Source organism: Sander vitreus, chromosome 6 (genome assembly GCF_031162955.1).
Source record: "Sander vitreus isolate 19-12246 chromosome 6, sanVit1, whole genome shotgun sequence".
NCBI lineage: Eukaryota > Metazoa > Chordata > Actinopteri > Perciformes > Percidae > Sander > Sander vitreus.
Genome location: NC_135860.1, coordinates 19348298 through 19369796, shown reverse-complemented (window position 1 = coordinate 19369796; position 21499 = coordinate 19348298). Strand labels below are relative to the sequence as shown.

Sequence of the window (21499 nt, the reverse complement as noted above, 5' to 3'; positions counted from 1 at the left end):
AACACGTAAACAAAGGGAAATTCATATGAATAGCATAACACCGGTATTGTCCGGTATACAAAGAGTGCCTTCTATCTTTTTCAAAATAAAAGTCTCACCTAAATCCACATAGGATTTTACAATAATCTATTATGCCTTGTTCATTATTTAGCACACCAACATATGCACTAACATTAGTTAGTGGTGTGTATGCATAATGTAACTCCTTTTCTCAGTCTCCTCCCATTCTCAGTGTGGCTGTTCTTTGAAAATGGTTGAAAATGCTCATAATGTCCTGTTGTCTGTTCTGAATGTTCCTATAGTCTCACTGTTATAAGATGAGTATCTATCAGTCGCACTCTGTGTTGTATTGCTCTCCACCAAGCTGAATAGGGGATTTTTAATAACAAAGCTTAAAATGTTTCTAGTCCACAATGCCGTACTAAAGCCTCCCTAGAGAGATATTAACCAGACACGTATCCTGGCTTCACGCAAGCCCCTCCCACAGTCATTCATCTTCATTATCTCATAGGTCAGGGTCATTGTCACTCAGACTGTCTTGGTAATATAATTCACCCTGCCTCAGGTCCTTGGCTTGATAGGTTTGGTGTTTATAATCTCATAGTACTGACATCCAATGTCCGGTTTCAACCACAAGATCAAATGTGGCAAGTTAAGTTTTGTTACATCATGGAGATCTTTTTTCCTATTTTGATGACAACAATTAATGGCCTAGTTTTGAGTTTTGCACATTGTTTCCAACATGCTGAACTGGTCTGACTGATCCTGTCCCTTGTGAGTACTATTTGACCATACTGTGGTTAAAGTGGCTGTTTGGTGTTAATGTGCAGTGGCCTGGTTGGTACAGTGTCGGTCTGCTCTCGTTGGATGTAATTAAATGGTGTTTGTAGGTCACAGACAACAGTCAGCATTGATTGAATAATGATGACATTTGTGCACTATGTCATAGTAAACAACCACAACAACAATCAGGCCTAATCAATGTGATGTTTTCTGTTGAAACACTGAAGCCTGAGTGATCAAAATAAAGACAACCTGCATAGTTAATCTCCTCCAGAGAGGCTTTTTTGTCATTTTGGTTGCCTGTATGATGAGTCCTTAAACCCATATTTTAATCTTGAGCATTATTCAGACCGTCCGTTTTAAACCAGATCAATACAGATCAGAGGATGGTGGAAGCATGTGTATATAAGAGAGTTTGCCTCTGCCTTTAAGGACTCAGTCACAGACATTTGCCAGCACACATGCAGCTATTTTTCAGCAGAACAACTGCAGTGACTTCTCTAACAGCACTCTCATATGCTTTTGCCGCATGGTTGGTTTTCATGGTGTCCTTGCAGTTGATATTGCATTACTGGTTTTTATCGTTCTGCTAACTGCTTACCTTCTACCCTCCAGTGTTCTATTTTATTGCCTTTGACTTTTTTTTTTATTTCATTTAAATGTTTTATGTGAATATATATGAAATAATAGCTTATAGTGGGTTCAAATCTCATATAACATACATTGTAAAGGAAATATCCATCCTTTTAACCTCCCTGGTCACTGGGTCTTTGTGTGCAATTATGCGTTTCCATGTTTCCCTGTGTGGGTGTACTCATCATGCGTGTGGTTTTGGACGGATCAGCAATATGTTGAACTGGGTATTGATGTTTTGTGACCCTGACTCCATGAAATATAATGCTAAACACTGTTTTGCTTAAATGGGTGAAACTTGCACAGTAGCTGTGTCTTCCTCTCCTTTTTTTCAAAATCTTATTTAGGGCTTATTTAAACTGGGCTTCAGTGATTGTCACAGTACTTAGATATGCCACATTCTGTGCTTTAAGTTTCTCCTAAAATAATCAGTTTTTCCCATTAAGCAGCATCGACCCAATTAAAGATACTTTCCCCATTATCAGGTCTTCTGTTTTCTAATTACTCTGAAATGCATAGCGTCCCTTTAGAGTACAACCCGGTGTTAGTTAGTTTTACATAATTTACATCTCCTTTTGATCACTTTTACTTTGCTTATATAAATCTGATCATCATTATCTAAACCACCACACTAATTGTGTTTTTACCATTGAAATCCGTGTTCAGCACTGTGTGCTTTAGTGCCGACTGATGTTATCTACCCACTCCAGAGGGAAACCACGGGTAATGCCAACGCCAGCCCAGATCAAAATCCCCCTCCCTCCTCCCCTCTCCCTGCTCTGCCTGCCTTTGTCTCTGTCATTCCTTTCTTCTTCTTTTCCTCTCGCTTTTCCTATGTCTTACCTGTGTACATCTCTCTTCTTGACAAAGCAATGCACTTCACTTTAAGGAGGTTTTCCACTTTGGGTTCCTTTGTTACTTGACTTGTAAAAAAATAATAATCTCTTCACCTCTGTTCCTTTCTCTCTGTTTTGTCTCACTCTTTCATCTCTGTGGTCTACAGCAATATCCTATTTACCCAGAAACCTTGGCTCACCATCACATAGCTACACACACACACACACACACACACACACACACACCTCCCCATTGTGTCTGGCTGGCATTCTGATGAATGAATGAACCGTTGTGATTATTCCTTATCCCTGTAACCTAAATACACACAGGGTTCTCAGAGGACACCCTACAGGCTCACACTGTTGTCAGAGGTACCCGCCCTATCACTCGCACCAGAGTCCAGTTTGTTAAAACCCTGATATCTACCCAGTTTTAAATGGGTGTCTTGCCAACCTGGGCTATAACCCTAATCTGAAAGCACAATCATTTACTCCCTCTGCCCAGCCCTTTGAATGCTTGGTCAGCCTCAGTTGTGTTGTGTGGAACACATTTGGGAGGTTAACTGAAGCCTGTTAGTGAGGCACTGATACACATGCAGCATGCAGAGATATGGTAACATGCATTGAATTACTGTTATTGATCTTGCCTAATTCAGTAAAAGCATTTTGTTTTCACTCAGAACAGAAGACAGTCAGCGACTGAATTTTATTGCCTTAAATGTGTTTCCATCAATTTACATCATCAAACGTACATTATATGTCTCATTTATTATTCAACACATTGTGCAGTGCATGTTCGCTGACACTTTGTATTCTGCAAACAAAACAAGCAAGAGTAGCAATACAAATTGGAAGTAAAGCATATCATATAACATAATCAGACCCCACATTTATTCATGCCTCAGCTCGTTGCAGCTGTGGTCTGATGAGACTAGCCAATCAAATATGTTCGGGAAGTACCACTGTTAGCTGCCTTTGTTCCCCACTATGCTCCTCTCCTCAGCAGTAAAACACATAATGATGAGCAGGGCAGTAATAAAAGAAAATTGATGTCTCTCTCTTAATTCTTTCCTCGGCTGATTTTGCACTGTGGGGAGAATTTGCGCTGCTGAGAGTGGTTTGCTCCAAAATGGGATATCCATTAAAAAAAAAGAGTGTCCTGGCAAAGTGATTTGCAGCTTAGCTCTCTGACTCTTTCCTAGAATTTTTTTTTGAATTATTAAGCATTTCTGCTGCCTGAGCAAGAGCGATTTTTATTTTTGTAGTGTGGTGTAATTGTCCTAAAAATCCTACAAACCATTCTATAAACATTTGAGACTAAGGTGATGTCTTTACTTGCCATTTAAGGATGCTGCAGGCAGACCAATACACTGTCTGATGGCTGTTGTGTTTGTGTGATGCTGTCTTGTAGAAGGGTCCACACAATTATATCATGATTTTTGTCTTGTCTGAGAGTGCAGAAAGAGACCAGACTGTACATCTTGTTAGCTGTTCTATGCCTAAACCATGCTGTACTATGAAAGAGTACAACATACTCACATTGTGCTGGTGGTTTGGCGCAGTGTGAGTCTGCAGAAATTACAAGACTAGACCTCAGCTGCACTGTCAGCATCTTGTCTTGGCAGCAGAGAATCGATGTATTGTAAAACAAATGATTTCTCTGCCTGAGTGAAGAGAGGTAAGGAAGCTTTTTTTCTGGAACCAGATTAAGTTCATTTGGCCTCAGAGCAGATCCCACCATGATTTGTCAGCCCGATTGAGGTTCTTTTTTCAGTTTTCCTCTCTATCAACCAAGATAAATGGTTATCTTTGGCTTCTGAGCCAATTCCCTTTGCAGGCGTATGGCAGGAAAACAGAAAAGTGTGCTTCCTCTGCAGCTGAGGGGATTAACAGTAAAATTTTGCTCAGGGTTGTTCTTGGGATGTTTTGACAGATTTTGTCCCCCGGCATTTCTGCTTTATTGGATAGTGATAGGTTTGCGAGAGACAGGAAGGGCAGGAGAGAGAGAGAGAGAGAGAGAGAGAGAGAGAGGGGATGGCATGTAGGAAAGAGCCCCGGCTGGAATCGAACCCGGGCCGCTGCGGTGAGGACTCAGCCTTGATACATGGTGCGCACGCCCTACAGGGGCGCCCCCATGTTTTGACAGATTTGATGGCTATGTGTAAGGTACAGTTCAGAGACTGCTAGAGGTTAATTAAAACTGGATTATTACAAGATTTTTTTCAGGAGTTGATGATATCTGAAAAAAGACTTACTTAAATACAGTATTACTATATACATAAACTTTAATAGCTAAATAAATGGCTTCTCAAGAAAAGTCTCTAGTTTATACCCTACTTTGCAGTAGAAGTCTTCATGGGTTCAAGATGTTGGACTTAATTGGAAATGAACCTGGGGACAGACTCGGAAACCGAAAACCAACCTGAACGCGACACAAAATAATTAATTTACATAAAGGAGAGAGACCCAATCTGAAGGAGACCTTAGGATAATTAGTCCTGATCTTAAATGTGACCTTAACAGAGCATAGTAGAGAGAGAACAGCAAAAAGCAACCATGGTTGAAAAGAATGGCAATATAATAATATTGATATAAAGAATGAATGAAAAAATCCTATAGAAAAGCTCGGGAAAGCATCTGTGCACTTCTCCTTAATGGGGGTGAGGTGGTTAACCAGACATACATTTGCCAAACCAACCAGTCAGTCCTCATCCTTAAAGTCTTTACTCTTGCAAAACCAAAATATGTCTGATAAGCATAAACCTCACATCAACTGCATGGACTTGTGAAGACCCCTACCTTGAAAATGGTATTGTACAGTATTTCTTCCCTGTGTAATTGCTGCTGTATGTTAGCCTGTTGAGCAGCAGCCTCGAGATTCTTGCTCCTCCCTTACACTGAGTTACACCATCCCTAATTATTCAAAGATAAAAGCGGGACGGTGTGTGTTTGTGTGTGTGTTTGTTCTGCTCCATTGTCTCAGGATTCATACATGCCTCCTCTTTTGAATACATTCACCCTTGCACCACACAAACAAGCACATGCAACACACACATAATAATATGTACTGTATGAACAAGAAAACAGGGAGATGGTACGGAAGGAAACGCTACAAGAAAGAAATTCAGGCTACACTTTACAATCTGTTAGTATCTTCTATGATTACTGTGCCTCATGTCCAGCATGCATTTCTTCATGGTGCAGTCCACATGGCATCTAATTTGAGATAAGGAAGACGTAGAGCAAGAATACAGAGGAAGAAAAAATTACTGAACATTTTTCTTCTTTCACAGAAGGGATTTTTCTGTCCAGTGATGGTTCGATTATCCAACACATATAGACATCGTGGCCCTTTTTTAATCTTTTGGAACCTTTTGTAATCATGTAGTGTAAGTATGCTTTTAGGCCATTGTTAAAAATACAGAAAAGAGAGCCTGGGGTTAAAGGAGGATGAGGACCTTAAGAGATGGAGTGGGAGGGGAAAAAGTGAAAAGTGCAGGATAAGAGGAGAGAAGTGCACTGCATTGGATCCATGGTGAGCTGTTTGATTTCAGTGTATTTAAAGCTAAGATGGGGTCGTCCGAGCAGCTTTGGTTTTAACAGAGATGAAACGGCTTTTAAACACTTCCCTTCATTAAATATCTTCCCCACTGATTGGATTTAAATCTTGGCTCTTTTATCAGCAAAACACCACTTAGAATCTATTAAGTAATTTCACTTTGCCCTTCAGCCACCTCTTCTCTCGTGCTCTGTCTCTCTGGTGTCCACTCTGCTTGTCTCAATGGCTGATCTCTCTCTCTTTCTTTCTCTTTCTATTTCTGTCTCTCTTTTTCCACATAGCCCTAAGAATACTCATCCTACTGTGACGCCTCGACCCCTTGTTTGCAGCCAGCATATCATGACTCATTAATGTTACTTGCATGCGCATGCAGGACATGCTGACATTAGTTATGCAATAAAGAGTCTGTGTCAGCAGCGGTGTGGGGATGAATGTAATTGTGGCTGTTTTTTATCCCACTATGCTATTTGTATTGGTGATGCAGCAGATGATTATGTTCTTATTCAATAAATCTCTGGTTTGTTTTTCCAATTATTTGGTTTGGTTTTAAAATGTCAACAAACGGTCAAGTGATTAATACAGGAAATCACACACTCGTTTCACCAGCAAGTCTTGTCCTTTTTGTACGTATTCAAGCTATATATTTGTTGTTATAGGTGGACATTTTTAGAACTGCGCTTATTCACTTTCTTACCAAGAATTAGAAGAGATGATGGTTGAAACCACTCCCATTTCTGTCCTTTAATTATGAAGCTACAGCCATGTACGGTTAGCTTAGTTCAGCATGAAGACTGAGAGAAGGAGATAAATGCTAGCCTTGCTCTGTTCAAGGGTCCAGCACATAACGCCCTATAACACTACAATTTGTCATTTTTACAGTTTAGTTTTTGTACTGATTAAACAAATGATAATAGTTAGATAATTATTGAGCTTAAGAGAGTTACCTTTGGACAGAACCAGGCTAGCTGTTTTCCCCTTGTTTCCATTCTTTATGCTAAGCAAGATATCATCTCCTGACTGTAGCTTCATATTTGACTAATAGATATGAGAGTCGTATTAATCTCAACAAAAAAAGTGCATTTCTTATAATGTCAAACTATTTCTTCAAATTCAGAAGGTTACAAGTACACAAGAAGAAAGGAGTTAACATGATTGAGGAACGTGTTTATTAATTGTTAAATTAAATTTCCAGCAAGATAAATTAAAGCATAACTCAGGGTGATCAAACATTTGAGGCATTTGTAGCATTTTTGATTATGTTTTAAAGATATTGCTCGCACCCTAGTCTCCCTTTGCCAGACCCTCCTCCACAGCGCTGCGGAGGAGGGTCTGGCTAGTCCACACAGCATTCCTGGATGGGAGAGCCACGGTGCCGCTGCAAAATAGCCTCGGGAAGGAACTTGTTTTGGTGCAACGGAAAACTCAGACTGGACAGATAGTTTAGCTATCTGTCTGGATTTACCCTGCAAAGATCTGAGGAGCAGTTAACCATAGTCTTCATAAATCCACCGGAGTTTAAAATGCCAACTCAAAGAAAGAGGAAGGTAACGGACATCCGGCCAAAAAAAGTGAAATACGGCAGAATTTCCACCGGGAACAGAGCAATCCTGGAAGTGGAACGTCGTGGATATAGACCCAAACAAATAGATGTGAAATAGTGTAATAGATAGATATATTAAAGTGTAAATGCACCCCAAGACATGATGGATGAATGAAAGCATTTTTGGTGGGGGTAGATTTCCTGTGGCTGAGTGTTGCCGCAGCTGACTGACTGCAGATGAAACACTGCTTTGTGTTGCTTCGGTTCCTACAGAGATTCAGCCTAACTGTTAGGCCAGCGTGAATGTTGTTTGGGGGGGTGAAAACTCATTGACATTCTCAAGCAAGACTTGGCAATGCAGCGTGCTTTCTTCATGTGTGATCGAGTGTCTATCACTGTGTGTGTGCGTATATGTATTCACAAATGTGTGTGTGCAGTATGGACTAGATGTTGCCATAGTAACAGAATGTGTGTATGAGTTGCGTCAAATTGGAGGGGGGTAAGTGGGGTTGACAGTTTGGCAGAAAAAGATAATCTGGGAATGGTAATACTATTTTTTGTGTGTGTGTGTGTGTGTGTGGTGGGGGTTAATAACACAAATGGTGCTTTAGAGCCTGTGGCAGTTATCTTGTATGTGAGCCCCCAGTTTGAGAGAGAGAGACAGAGAGAGCAGATGCTCTCTCTGCTCTGACATGCTCCAATGCTGCTGCCATCTGGTTGGTTGAGTGGAGCTGAAGGCGGGATGGTGGTTGCTGTGCAATCATTGGCTGATGGGAAGGCTCAAGGCTTTAAATCCATTTAGAGCAGAGAGAGAGAGAGAGAGGTAGGAGGGCAGTTTCAGAGAGGAGGGGGTCATAAAACAGGGGGGTGTTATGGCTTTGTCCACTCAAAAGAACAGATGGAGGGAGCCTGTAGAGTGCAGTGGGGCAGTCATGCATTGACAGGAGGAGGTTGGGAGGATGACTAACTGAAGGAAAATCCAACATGAATCAGTGTATATTCAAAACTTCTTAAACTAGTTATAAAGTGCACTGCATTTATGTTGTCAGGAAGTCATACAAGTGTCCTTCAATGCATTGGTTGATTATCTAAGTATTGTATGATTTACAACCCTCTCTAGACTGGACCGAAAAGATGAAGCCTGAGGGGTCAGTTGGTGCCTCCCCTCCACTCAGAGTCAGCAGGTTCTTGGTCATTACTGTTTGTGACTGCAGCTGTAGCTATTCAGCTCCCAGAAACCCACTGATGTGTAGCATTCTTTTGATAAAATCACAATGTTATGCTGTCAGACACAAACACACAACCAGGGCTTCCCTCTCTGGAAAATAAAAATGTCCACAAATTGCATTTTTTCACTTCTGATATCATATAGACTGCAGAAGTCCATATTTTACTATACTGACCACTGTTCTGCTGTTGCTCTGTATATAATACTGCAGTAAAAATGTAATTGAAGGATAATTCCAGTTTAGGAACTTATTTTCAAAGGTTAGAACAGAGTTGCAATTGAGCCTAGTTATGATAACGTGCTTACTGACAGCCCACGTCATGGGAAGTCAGATGATGATAATACAGCTTTTAAAGGGCCACAACAGCGATTTTTTCATTGTTGCACTTTCATAAAGTTGGTGAAGTCGCAAGAGACAATAAAACATAAAGGTCAAAATCTGTGCAACAGAGGTTGAGATATCCTGACTTTCAGCCTCTAGTATTGGTCCAAAATAACTCTGATGACATCAACTGGTACAATGATATCATAAGTGATGGCCAAACCGATCATAATATGACCTTAAAATGAAACAATTCCATCACCAACATATCTGCACGCACATAGTATGTAAACAAGAGGTGCTGCTACAGAAACGAGACCAAGCCAAAAAGAGAGGGAGTGTTGATGGTAGCAGTGGTGACTGGTGCTCTTTAGGAGAGGTTATCTTCAGCCACACAGTCCTGCCTGTCTGTCTCCATCATATCAAACCACACAGCCTGCCTGTGGAGCTGAGCCACATGAGGGCTGGGACACACCTTTTTCTTTTTTCACATCTTTCAAAAAGATTGTGACAGTTTAAAGACTTCTTTCTTTTCACCTCTTTTTCTTCTTCCTTTCCCTCCCTGCCCCTCATGTCAGTTTTTGTTTGTCTGGGTTTTGTTTTCCTGCTGTGCTCTCCCCTTACCTCCTTTTTGTTTTACTTTTATTTTCTCTTCTGCTTTCAAACCTTCTCTTCAGTTTTCTCTCACCTCTGATCGATCGTTCTGCTCCCTCACGTCTCCCTGCTTTCAGTTTCTCAGTTGCTTCCCCCCTTGTTTTATACATTTACACTGCTTATCTTTGGAGCCGTAAAGGTGGTGTTTAGGCAGTTTGTGACATTACAGTTTTATTCTAGCATGCTGTCAGTGCAGAGTGAACGGAAAGACAAAGGAGATTTGTTTGTTACAAGGATCATGAGGTTTCAGCTATGATGATGGCGCCCCATTGTATAAGCCTTTGCTTACCAATCAGGGTGTTTTTTGTCAAGAAGGTAGATGACAGTTTCATTGTTTTAAAGGTCAGCCTTGGTTGTGTTGTGATTTTATTTCACAGAAGAAAATCCAGTGTGATGGCACATGAAGGTAAAGACAGCACACTCTGTACAGTTGGTATCATTACGGCTAATATAAAAGCCTTAGGTAACGTTCCTGCACAATTTCAACTTCATCACATCACTTTCCATAAGACGTTGACGTTGTAGTTTTTCATTGTGTTGACCTTCTTTCTTTCTTCCATTCTTTTATGGTGTCCTATGATAATCCACTTTGGTACACCAAAACTTTGACCACAGAATGTTTCATTGTTATGACAATGTGCACCCATGTAATATGATAAAAGACTACAACAAACTCATTGGTTTGGCTTGTTCAATGTATGGAGCACTGACATTTTCTTTCTTTCACAAGCTTAGTCCTCACCATGTGCTCTAAATAGCTGCCAGTCACTGTCCAGCTTCCTCAGCAGGCAGAAACAAAAAAAGGAACACACACTGACCTATAATAGCCTCACACAGCAGACCGGAGGTGGTCCAATAAAAATGAAGGCTTCTTCATTCCCTTGTTCTTGTTGGTCAGAGTGTATATTTACAGCCACATACTCATTATTCTCTCTCTCTCTCTCTCTCTCTCAGGCACTTGCGTCTCACCGAGCCTACCTGCTGACTGCACGCATTCCTACCAAGGTAAGAGCAGCCGCTACGATGGAATTTAACATGTTTTCCAAGAACGACAATGAAAACCATTATACCGCTTTTAAATCTATTAGGTAAGCAGATATTGCAAAATATTTCTTTGCTTTTATCACAAATTACAATGTCAGAAATTACTTCAGAAAACGTACTGCAACCCCAACACACGCCACAGTTATGTTGAAGACCTTTCATCTCATTCTGTCAGTGTCAAATGAAAACTTTTTAAAAAACCATTAGATTTACTAAAAAATGGTTGTCACACTAAAAACATGGCAGAATGTGTTTGATCCTCATATTGTTTAGGTTTAATAAGGTTTCACTGATCAACAACAATATACATTTTTGTGCCCTCTTTGAGAAATTTACCCAACTCAGCACGTTTGATTTCCCAGTTGGTTTGTGTGTATGTACTGTAGAGTGGATTAAGGTTAAAGTAGTGGCTCTGTGTGTGCCTGATTATATTGAAGTTATACAGTTGGTTGAAATGCCTGTTTCTTTTTAACTTGGAACAGCAGTGCCATAATGCAGCGCAGATGGCAACTGTTATCACCATCACCAGCAATGAAACATCTGTCATCATCTTTACCAGCATCATTGTCACCTCTGCCACATGAAAACAGCATTGCAGCAGCTGCAGCACCAGTTCAACTATTACTATTACTATCGTCACCGCCAATATTAAACATCAGACATAAGCTTCTGTGTTGTGACCCACTGGTCAGGTCTGGCCTGCTAGCATTTATACACAGGCCCAGTTTAGGACTGGACTAGTTCCTGAACTTGGATAAGTGGATATAAAACTGGGGGGAGTTCTCATAGCTTGTGCATAAAGAAATGCCTGTTTGTAGGCATCTCTGTACATGTAGGTATCGGAGTGGTTAGTTTACAAATCACTTTGCTTTAAGAGTTTCAAAGTTTGTTTTTGTGTTTTGAAAAAGCAGTTGACAGACCGGTCTCACCTTGACTACTTTTTTGTAGCTGTATAAGAGGGTTTGATCATATTGCATGATCTTTTTCTGAGCATTTTAAGGACTTAAAAGTTCATTTTCAAAGTTCATTCTTGACCTTGAACAGGTGTGTTCAGTAGCAGCAGCAGTAGTTAAAAAACGTCACAACATCCCATCGTCAGACTACACACACAAGCCAAAGCACAGATTGATAAAGCCAATAATAGTACAATAAATTGTATATTGAAACAGATTGCAAACCAGTGTTTTTCCTGCAGTATCTGGACCTACGATTCATGTGGTAGGAAAGAAGTAACTTCCCAGTAGTTTCCCTGAGTAACGACATAACATCATCTCTTGTACCAGGTCCAGGAAACGCTTTACAGTTGCCCTTCAAATGTCTGTATGCTTTCCAGTCAATACGATGCCTCCAGGGACAGTTTAGGTGATTGATTGGTTGCTTGAAAAGTGATTCATTGGTTTACTGGGGTTACAAGAGGCCATAAAGAGTATTCAAGCTGGCCCTGTTTCACATGACGTCATACATTTCCAGTGTTATGAGCTGCAGGTTAAGGATCTGTTTATGTAGCTGCTCTGTATCTGTTTTCTATCTGGGTGCTCTATTCTGACCTGGAGGGATTAGACACCTGCTTTATGAAGAACTGACCCCAATCAAAACCCTCCTCGCTTCTACTGTATGTCTCTGTCTGTCTCTTTGTTTCCACTCTTGTCTTTTTCTTGGTTTTCTTTTCTATACCTCTACACCTCTCCGTTGTACTTTCTCTTCCCTACTTTAGATGCTACTCTTGTTGTTGTACTTAACTCATGTTTAAATCAAGACATGATGTCTTGCTGCAACTTTCCAGAGAAGTTCTGGAACTTTCTGAGGGTGCATCTTATGAATTTGATTTTGTGGAAGCACGAGACTCTTGTAAGGTGTATTATTTTAGACATAGGTGGTGAAGCATGAAGTTGGTCTGTCTGTCTTGACTTGGACTTGTTTTTCCACACCGGAAGCAGAATACATCCTCTGTTGGCTTTCAGAAAACCTCTAGCCCCTTCTCCTCTGTCTCTGCTTAGCCAGATTACAACCACAGATCACACTCTGCTCTCCTCTCCTTCTTTACTTTAAGCCATTTGTTCAGCTTTCTCACGCTCATCCTCTCCTTCTTTTCCAACAATCCGGATTACTTCCTTCTTTCTTCATCCCTGTCTCTCCCTTTATCTATCTGGTTTTCTTCCTCCACTCACCATTGTGCCAAAGGTCATCAGGGATAACCTACAATGTCTTAAATCCTATTTAATCTAATAGATTTTATCTTAAAAGTAATCAATGTTTGGTTTTCTCTAAAGGAACTCTCTGCAACTAAGGATTGTTTTCATTATCAATTAATCTGCAGGTATTTTTTAGTAGTGAAAATGCCCATCACAAATTCCTAGAACCAAAAACGATGATTTGAAATAGCTTTTCTGCATCCAAAAATTCCCCAAACTGAAAGATCTTTAATTTACAAAGATGTAAAAACAAAAACAAAAGCAGTAATCCTGTCATGTGAGAAGCTGGAACCAGTTTGCCATTTTTGCTTGATTCATGTTTTAAGAGATGACTCTGTTTTCGATAATGGAATAATAAATTGACTTTGCCAATAAATCTCTCAATGTTTTTTAGGGCTGACCTGAATGCTTCGACCGTTGTCATGGTAATCAATGTCCAAAACAGTTCAAATGCTTCGCTGTTGTTGACTTTAAGTACATAATGCAATACCCCAAAATTCAGCCATGCAATAAGGAATAGTAATCCAACATTATTCGTTATGCATCAACATGAACTATTATTAGTTTCTATTCTCAGATGGGTAGCGCTGTTTGTTGTGTGTGTGCCAGGGGCTGCATGTGTAGGTGTGGTGCTGTTCGGTTTCCTGCCTGCTTGTATTTTGTGTTTAATGAAGTTCCTAAAAATATGTAGACTCTGCTATGTTCTTATGTGAGTGCTCTGATTATATGGAAACTTTTTAAACCTCCGGCTATTTCACTGCAGCGCAGGCAGTAGGCATACATGCAGATGAACAGCGCCCCTCCATGCTGCCAGCGCCCGGTGCTCCTCACCTGCCGGCAACAGTCCGTTGGATGATGCGTGACCCGTCGGTGTCGTTTTGCGTAGGGCTTAGCCCCTACTATTTCTCTAACCCAAGTTTAATATTAACATTCTCAGATGTTAAAAAATTCTTAAATGATATGGTTACTACCCACTTTATTAAAACTCTATATGACTTGACTATGATATTTTTTTTTACAATACTAACAGTATTGCAAGTGCTGCATGGGTTCTCTTACTGCATACTGTCATTTTTGAAAGATGAATCTTGCCAGCAACATCTATAAAAAAGTTGACTCTCTTTGTATTGATTTTGTTGATGTGAAATCTATATTACAATGGAGATGAGCCTCTGCTCACCGTTCCAACACATGCGTTATTGACTGTTTACGTCCCACATAGATTATCTTTTGTGCTAAAATATGTTTTTGTTGAATCAAAGCTGTGTTGGGTGTTGATGTATGCTGGCCATCTGAATGTATTGTAGGTGCTGTGTTTGATTTATCATATTTAACATGCATCTTTATCTGGAATCCCAGAGATGCACCTTAAACACACAAGAGAACAATCAGTAGGAGGGGAAAATGCTCTTCTGAGCCCAAGGCCTTAATATTAAAGTAAATGTTTTGCAGTAGACCCCCAGTTAAACACTTCATTGTGTATATTTCTTCTCAGTAGTAGTTGAAATCCCTCTAGCTCTCTCAGGTACTTCTCAGTGGGTTTTTCTTTTGTGTATGCCTCCACTTGAGAAGCTGCAGGGCCTTACAGTCTGTCAGTGTCTCCTCCCAAACATGCTCTCTCACACACAAACACACTTTCATTCATCGCTCCCTCCCTTTGGCCTCTTTTTTTCTGTAGCCTCTTGTTGCTGTTTATTTCACACACCTGTACACTTTCTTTATCTCTCTTTGCTCAGAAGTATTGGAGTTTATGAAACAAAAGATCACACTAACTATACATCCTTATTTTCTTTAGGTACCCAGACATAACATCAAAGCAAACTATCTTATAGAAACCTGACGTTAACATAACCGTGTAGCTGTCTGACGTTAAGTCGCGCTTACAGACACGTTTAAAAATCCCAACATCTACATTTTCCTCGTATGCTGCTGCTCACTGCAACAGCATCCTATCCCTGTACATAAAACCATGCTCTGCATGCTCAGTTGAGTTTCTTCTTGAAAATACAGCAAAAAGAAAATTTGGAGGAGAGTGGTTAAAGTGACAGACGGCCAGTAAACGAATGAGTGAACGATGCAGTTACTCTGGCATTTGGCTCCTCCCTACACTTCCCAGCATGAGGTATTGCCATTGACTAGAGCTCATATTTATCAGCACGCTCACTTATAATTGGCTGGCACTCAATTCAGTATGCTGTGCCATTTACTGTCTGTATGAAATGAACTGATTGACCCCGTTCAATTTAGGTTTGGACACTGTTCACTGCATATTGTAACGTCCAGCAAATATTTTGCAAATCAACACAATATATACTGCTGTACTACTTGTACCAGTACTGTAGTGCTGTACCAGGTGGACCTAGGTGTTTGCACATTAAATAGATGGGTGAGTGTGTAATGCTAAACTGTCTGTACACTTATAATGTTCTCAATGCTTTGGTTAACATGTAGGGACCCTCATTATGCTACCCTTGAAGTTTGGTGATATTTTGAGCCTTTTTAGTGGTACAAAATAGTGATTTGTTTTTACTTTCCCTGTGCCCTGAATACTAGCGTTGTAAGCTAATCAGCGGTACACGCTAGCTTCTTTCAAGCTACAAACACATTCGATTAGCATGAAAACATGTCCCAGAGAGCGATCGAGTGGGTACACATCTGTTATTAACTCCTAGGTTCATTTTGCGCTGGAATTGTCCTTTAACAACCACAATACAAAATCATACCTAGTTCCACTGTTGTCATGTGCCTCTGTCCTCGCTAATAGCTCATTATGTCTGTTTCTTTGTTTTATCTGACTGAGCTTTGAGTTTCTTCTCCACTGTGTTATTGTCTATTAGACTCATTTACTTTTAAATAATCAGTCCACACAATCAAAATATGAAATGGAAATGATGGCATATGTGTGTGCATGTTTACATGAGGAGTGATTTTTGGGATTATACACTGAACATGAGTGAGTAACCACAGGCGGCGCTGAAATAAACACACACTGCATACTGTAGTCAGACAGTAGACAGACAGTCTGCTTATCCTCTCCCTCTCTCATCTCTGAGCCAAGCCTCAGGAACACAGAGCCCACCTGGAATAGTCTGGCCTCGCTCCCTGGCCTGTCCTCAGGCATTGTACTGTATGTATGTCTGTGTTTGAGAGAAAGAAAGGGAGAGGGAGTGCAGGAAAACTGTGTGCTCCATACACAGTAGTAGCCATTTGTATTCACGGGTTCCCCCCTCTCACATTAAAGGAGAATCTTTCCTGTCCTTTTTAGGTATGGAAAGGCAGGCTGCTGCCTTTTCTTTGTTTTCTTTATCCTAAAATGTTCTCTTGAAACAGAAATAGAAAATGTGGATGTAAGACTGTTCTGGCTGTCTTTAGCTGGACACTTTTGGATGTGAATAGAGAAATGAGGAGGAGGCCTTCTTCAATTCACTTTCCATTTTCTATCAAAGCTGAAATCAACTCCTTCTCAACTCATACAATTGAGGAAGTGTGTAAACACTTAAAATAAAAAAACAAACCCTTGCAAATGAGCACAAAAGTGAACTGTATCTCATCCCCCAATTTCTTCATCAAAAGTTTTCATTTGAACCTACAAATGAGTCTAATGCTGCCCAGAAAAACCATGTAAATGTGTGAGTGAGTGAAGTATGAAGAAAAAAGAAATGACTGCATCCCTACCTATTAATTATAGTAACATTCATCAGACAGACACTACACTACTGTAGACTGTTGTTATTATTAGGCACAATTGCTCTCACAGATACAGAAATGATATACAGTATACATACTGTATGCTCTCACAAGAACATGGATGCCACACTTGCACATTCATTCATTAAAATACTTGCACCCACATGCACACTTGAAAATAACCACAGCTTTCCTTTCTCTGATAATTAAGTTTTAATATCTGACACAGTAGAAGTATTTTTATGGAGATTCACCTGCTCTTTTTTTTATAGGTGGAACACTCCTTTAATTATCTGGAGATCCAGGGGATTGCTTGTAACAAGCCTACACAGGTATAGTACCTATCACCAGAACAGTGTCCAGCTCACTCTGAGTGCACAAAATATTAAAGGAATAGTTCCACATTTTGGAGACTACACATACTCGCTTTCCGAGAGTTAGACAAAAATCTATACCACTCTCATGTCTCTGCATTAAGTATTTAGAGCCAGGATGAAACTAGCGTAGCTTAGCATAAAGACTGGAAGCAGGTGAAACTGCTCGTTTCTAGGTTTTAGCAGCTGTCTAAAACCACAAATTATCATCTTTACATTGTCGTTAGTGTGCAGATTAAATAGATAATGTTTTTGTTAATAACTTTACATGTGTTGGTTGGCATATTTGTTAGCTGTTGACAGATCCAGGTTAGCTGTTTTCCCCCCTATTCCCAGTATTTATGCTAAGCTAACCACCAGCTAACTCCAGCTCCCCACTTAGGACACATGGGAGTGGTATCAATCTTCTCACTTATCTCTCAGCAAGAAAGATCATTGTATTTTTTCAAAATGTCAAACTATTGCTTTAAAATGTACTTTACCAACAGCCACATGATGTTTCCCATCTGGGAAGAGCTTTCATTTGGCTTTTGACCAATACTGGCCAGCTGTCAGTCAGCAGGATCTACCTACAAAATATGATAATCCGTCACTAACTACACTGTTCCTGCAGCTGAACCTCTCTACTACTCATCTCCAGAGATGTCAGCCCTAATATTTAGAGTATCTTGACGGATGGTCTCCCATGTTTAATAAGTATCAGCAAGGATTATGTTAATTTTGGCCTATAGAGGAGGCATGTATCGCTTTAAATCAGCATTTGCATAATTGCAGTGACTGCTGAAGTGGTTAGCCAGTCTTGGTAAATCTCATTAAATCTTTACTTTTACTTAGGACAAAGATGTGGACGCAGATGTGGTTGAGGAGATACAGTAGATGGATGTGTTGGTTTCATTCTTGTAAATTATATTATTGCTGGGTAGATTCAGTGGAGTAGACCGACAGAAAGTGGAATATGAAATGGAACACAATGGAGTCCGATAAAAACTTACAAATATAGACACACAAAGCTTTAATCTTGAATCCATTCACTGCCAATAAACTATTCTTATACGGTAGATTTCATTTTTCAAAACCAGACTGACTCAGTGGATGGAATAGAGTAAAGAATGACTGGTGACTAACTCTCTTTTTTGTGGTTGAAGCAGGATTAAGTGAAGCCATGCATGCTGTTGTTCATCACTAAATAACGATGTGTCCTTTTAGCTGTTCATAGAGTACGAGCGTGGCTCCTTCTCCCTGAAGCTGCTCTCTACAGAGGAGGTCAATGACGTGGTTGCTCACATAGGAAACTGTCTGCTGAGGATATGTCCCGGTCTACCACCTAGGTGAGTTCCACCTCTACGTGTTTGTGATTATGGGCAACATAACAATTTGTGTGTTTTTTGTTTTTTTTTAACAAGTCGTGTTAAGAAATTTGAATCAATCCTAACAAAGATGTAGTTAATTCATCTCACAGTATTTTCTATTATCAATTCTTGCTGCGTTTTATGTGTGCATATGCATTTTGATTTTGCATGTTATACTGTAGACTATGTATTTATTAGTCTTTAAAAGAATAAGTGAAAATGTTTCCAGCACCCAGAGTTTAACCAGACACGCACTTTGGCTTGATCTTTAGAAGTTGCTGTCGTTGAGTCCCAGCTACAGTAGCCTATACTGTATTTAATGTCCAAAAAACGTTTTCGGCAAAGCTTACGCTATACTTACTATATTAAAGTACACAGATATTCACCATCAACTAGTTGCTTCTTAGCATGCAAATTATTAGGATATTGGCTCTTTATTAGTCATTCCAAAGCACTTAGGCCTACTGTATTAATATATTATTCTGCATGACCATATTCTAAAACTACTGAGCTATTAACTAAGAGTTTTTTCTCAATAACCTACGAATGACTGCTTATCGATAGTAAGTAGGTTGTTGTACATGAACAATGCAAAACACAAAACAAATGTTATTAGTGTCCAAATAACTCTAAATGACGTCTTTCTAACTCTAAATATGTTACCCATTCTAAAGTAAGATCTTGCTCATAACTTATTCACTAGTAGTTTGACACTTATAAACCCACACAGGTTCTATTTTAAAGTTGCCTCCTCTTCACCACCTTAACTACATCAATAATTTAATTTAATAAAAAGTCCAAATGGTAACACTGTAGTTGGAGGCAAGGGAAACATTAATGACACAATTTGATCTCATGACAGCCATTGTCAAAACCAACAACATTTCCTAAGTGTAAAGAGGCGTTAACTTTAGAATAGGGAACCTGTGTGGGTTAATACGTGTCAAAAGACCTCACTTTATTATGATTAATACAAAGCCAGTATGCTACTAATATACATGCTGATAAGCAACTAGTTAATAGAAGTGTTACCATATTTTTTTGTTGAGAACAGGAAACATGAATATAAATGCAGAAATGATCACAGATGTAAAACCATGAACATTTATAACGTCATCTTGTAAACAGGAAAACATCATTGACTTGACAGAGAGGCTGATGTTTGTATATTTGAGCTGCAGCCGATTTAAGGCTGCATTGCTTTAATTCTTTTGTTTTACATTAATTCATAATTGTGGGTTGAATTGAATTACTATTGTTGTACTACTCATCAGTAGCTACTTAGCAACTTCCTCCTTTCAAACTGTCTAACAGGTAAGGCAGTAAGAAAGTAGCCTGGAGCTTCTTGTTTTAGAATTTTTTTTTTAAATGATTATAGGCTTTTGAACATTTCACCAGCTACAATATTTGGGAAATGTAGAAATGAGATGACTAAATTATGTTTTAATCTGTCTTCTCTTCTCAGTAAAGTGATGAAGAAGCTCTGCATGGAGCCTCCAGACAGGCTAACCTCTCTGCAGACTCTGTGGGAGAACAACAAGCCTGCTGAGCTTGGACCCTGTGGTAGGAATCTATAACTCTACCATAATTACTGTGTGCTACTTTATCCCATTCCTGAAATGATGTATGACATGTGTGCGTGGGGGTTGGTATAGTCAGTTATACAGTGAATTTATGGTATAGTTTTACATGGGTGGATTAAAGCAATTGTCATTCCTGATAAAAAATTTATTGGAATTTCAAATGACATGCACAATCCGCAGCCCACAGACCTTTGGTCTTAACTAAGTTTTCTGTAATTTGTATTTTTGTGTTGCGCTCTCTCTCTCTTTCTCTCTGTCTCTCTCTATCTCTGTCTCTCTCTATCTCTGTCTGTCTCTCTCTTTCTCTCTATCTCTGTCTGTCTGTCTGTCTCTCTCTCTCTCTCTCTCTCTCTCTCTCTCTCTAGGTGGATTTTCTCAGATGTACAGATGTGTTTGTGACTGGTTGGGGCTGCCTTACAAAGAAGAGGTGCAGTGGGTCAGTAGTATTTACATTCTTTTGTGCAGTGGCACAGCATTGAGCGATGATCCTGGTTCAAATGTGCTTCAGTGCTGTTGGCTGGGTGACATAAAACAGCATAAAGCCATTTGATACATAGGATAGCCACAACAGTGTATGAATATTGTACCAGTTTCACTCGTGTCTTTTATATTTCTCTTTTTTATTGCGTTTGCTCTTTCTTGTCTAAAATATCATCAAATAATCCAAATAACTTTACTTAAATTTACTATAAACGTTTCATCTGCTCTGTGCATTTGATGAGTCATATAGATAGATATTTAAACAAGCAAGAACAGATGTGTTTTTTTCATAACATGACATGATGACATGAAAACATTTAACATTTTTGTTGACAGTTTGTTAACACTCAATTTGGTTAATTGTTTACTTTCCAGGATGTAGACACCATCTATTTGACACAAGACACCAGAGAACTCAACCTGCAGGACTTCAGCCATCTGGAGAACAGGTGAGTGTTGGCACACAAAAGTAATAGAGTATAAAATATAACCTTAGCAAAGTGGAACAAATGTGGCCATGTGGCTAAAAACAATTGTTGGAATAAAAGTTAAAAGAGGTATTGCAGGTGTGACATGATTTATTTTTCATGTAGAAATTTGCTGAAGTCACCACTAAATTAAGGTGGTACTGATGAAGAACAATATATAGTATGAGCTATGACCTTTTCTTTCCTCCCTGTCTGCTCCTCCTCAGGGATCTGGTGGCTATAATAGCAGTCCTGGAGTTTAATCAGTGGTTCACCAAGCTCTCCAGCAAGGACTATAAACTGGTTAGTACCCCTTTTTCTCAAAATCCACATAATTTGCTCATTAATCATGTCTGCTTGGTTTGTGCATCACTATGTTGAATAAACATAACAGTGTTAATGTGCTGCCAAAAAATTGCAAAACAATGCAGCTATAATCCCATCTCAGAGTTAAGTAGTCTCTCTGTGTACCTGCCTGACAGCTTGTTCTCTGTTCCTATTTGTAAAAGTCCTACTTCTCACTTTGCACTACTACTGCACTGGGGGTTTCTGCTCTGTCTGTTACTGTATTTGTTTGTTTCCCCCCCCTGCTATAAAAAGAAGGATGAGCAGTGGCAGCGCCAGAGATGTTCTTTTGCTGGTGCTTTGGGGTTGCTGGACGTTTCAGTGAGGATGCTCTGAGTTTCCCTTGACACAAATAGGCTAACGTTACACACATTCGCGCAGATGCCCACCCACCTCCGCCGCGGTTTACTAAGCGAGCGAACG

General features: G+C 39.7%; 1 protein-coding gene across 1 annotated transcript in view; it reads left to right on the top strand.

Annotated features, from left to right (window-relative positions):
* The window catches only part of LOC144519885 (F-actin-uncapping protein LRRC16A-like), a 74492-nt gene that overhangs the window by 18475 nt on the left and 34518 nt on the right, over positions 1 to 21499 (top strand). The window contains exons 3-9 of the mRNA XM_078253390.1: positions 10510 to 10560; positions 16751 to 16810; positions 18059 to 18180; positions 19667 to 19764; positions 20150 to 20220; positions 20640 to 20713; positions 20959 to 21034. Of these exons, the coding sequence (XP_078109516.1) occupies positions 10510 to 10560; positions 16751 to 16810; positions 18059 to 18180; positions 19667 to 19764; positions 20150 to 20220; positions 20640 to 20713; positions 20959 to 21034 (552 nt within the window). The remainder of the gene's footprint in view (positions 1 to 10509; positions 10561 to 16750; positions 16811 to 18058; positions 18181 to 19666; positions 19765 to 20149; positions 20221 to 20639; positions 20714 to 20958; positions 21035 to 21499) is intronic.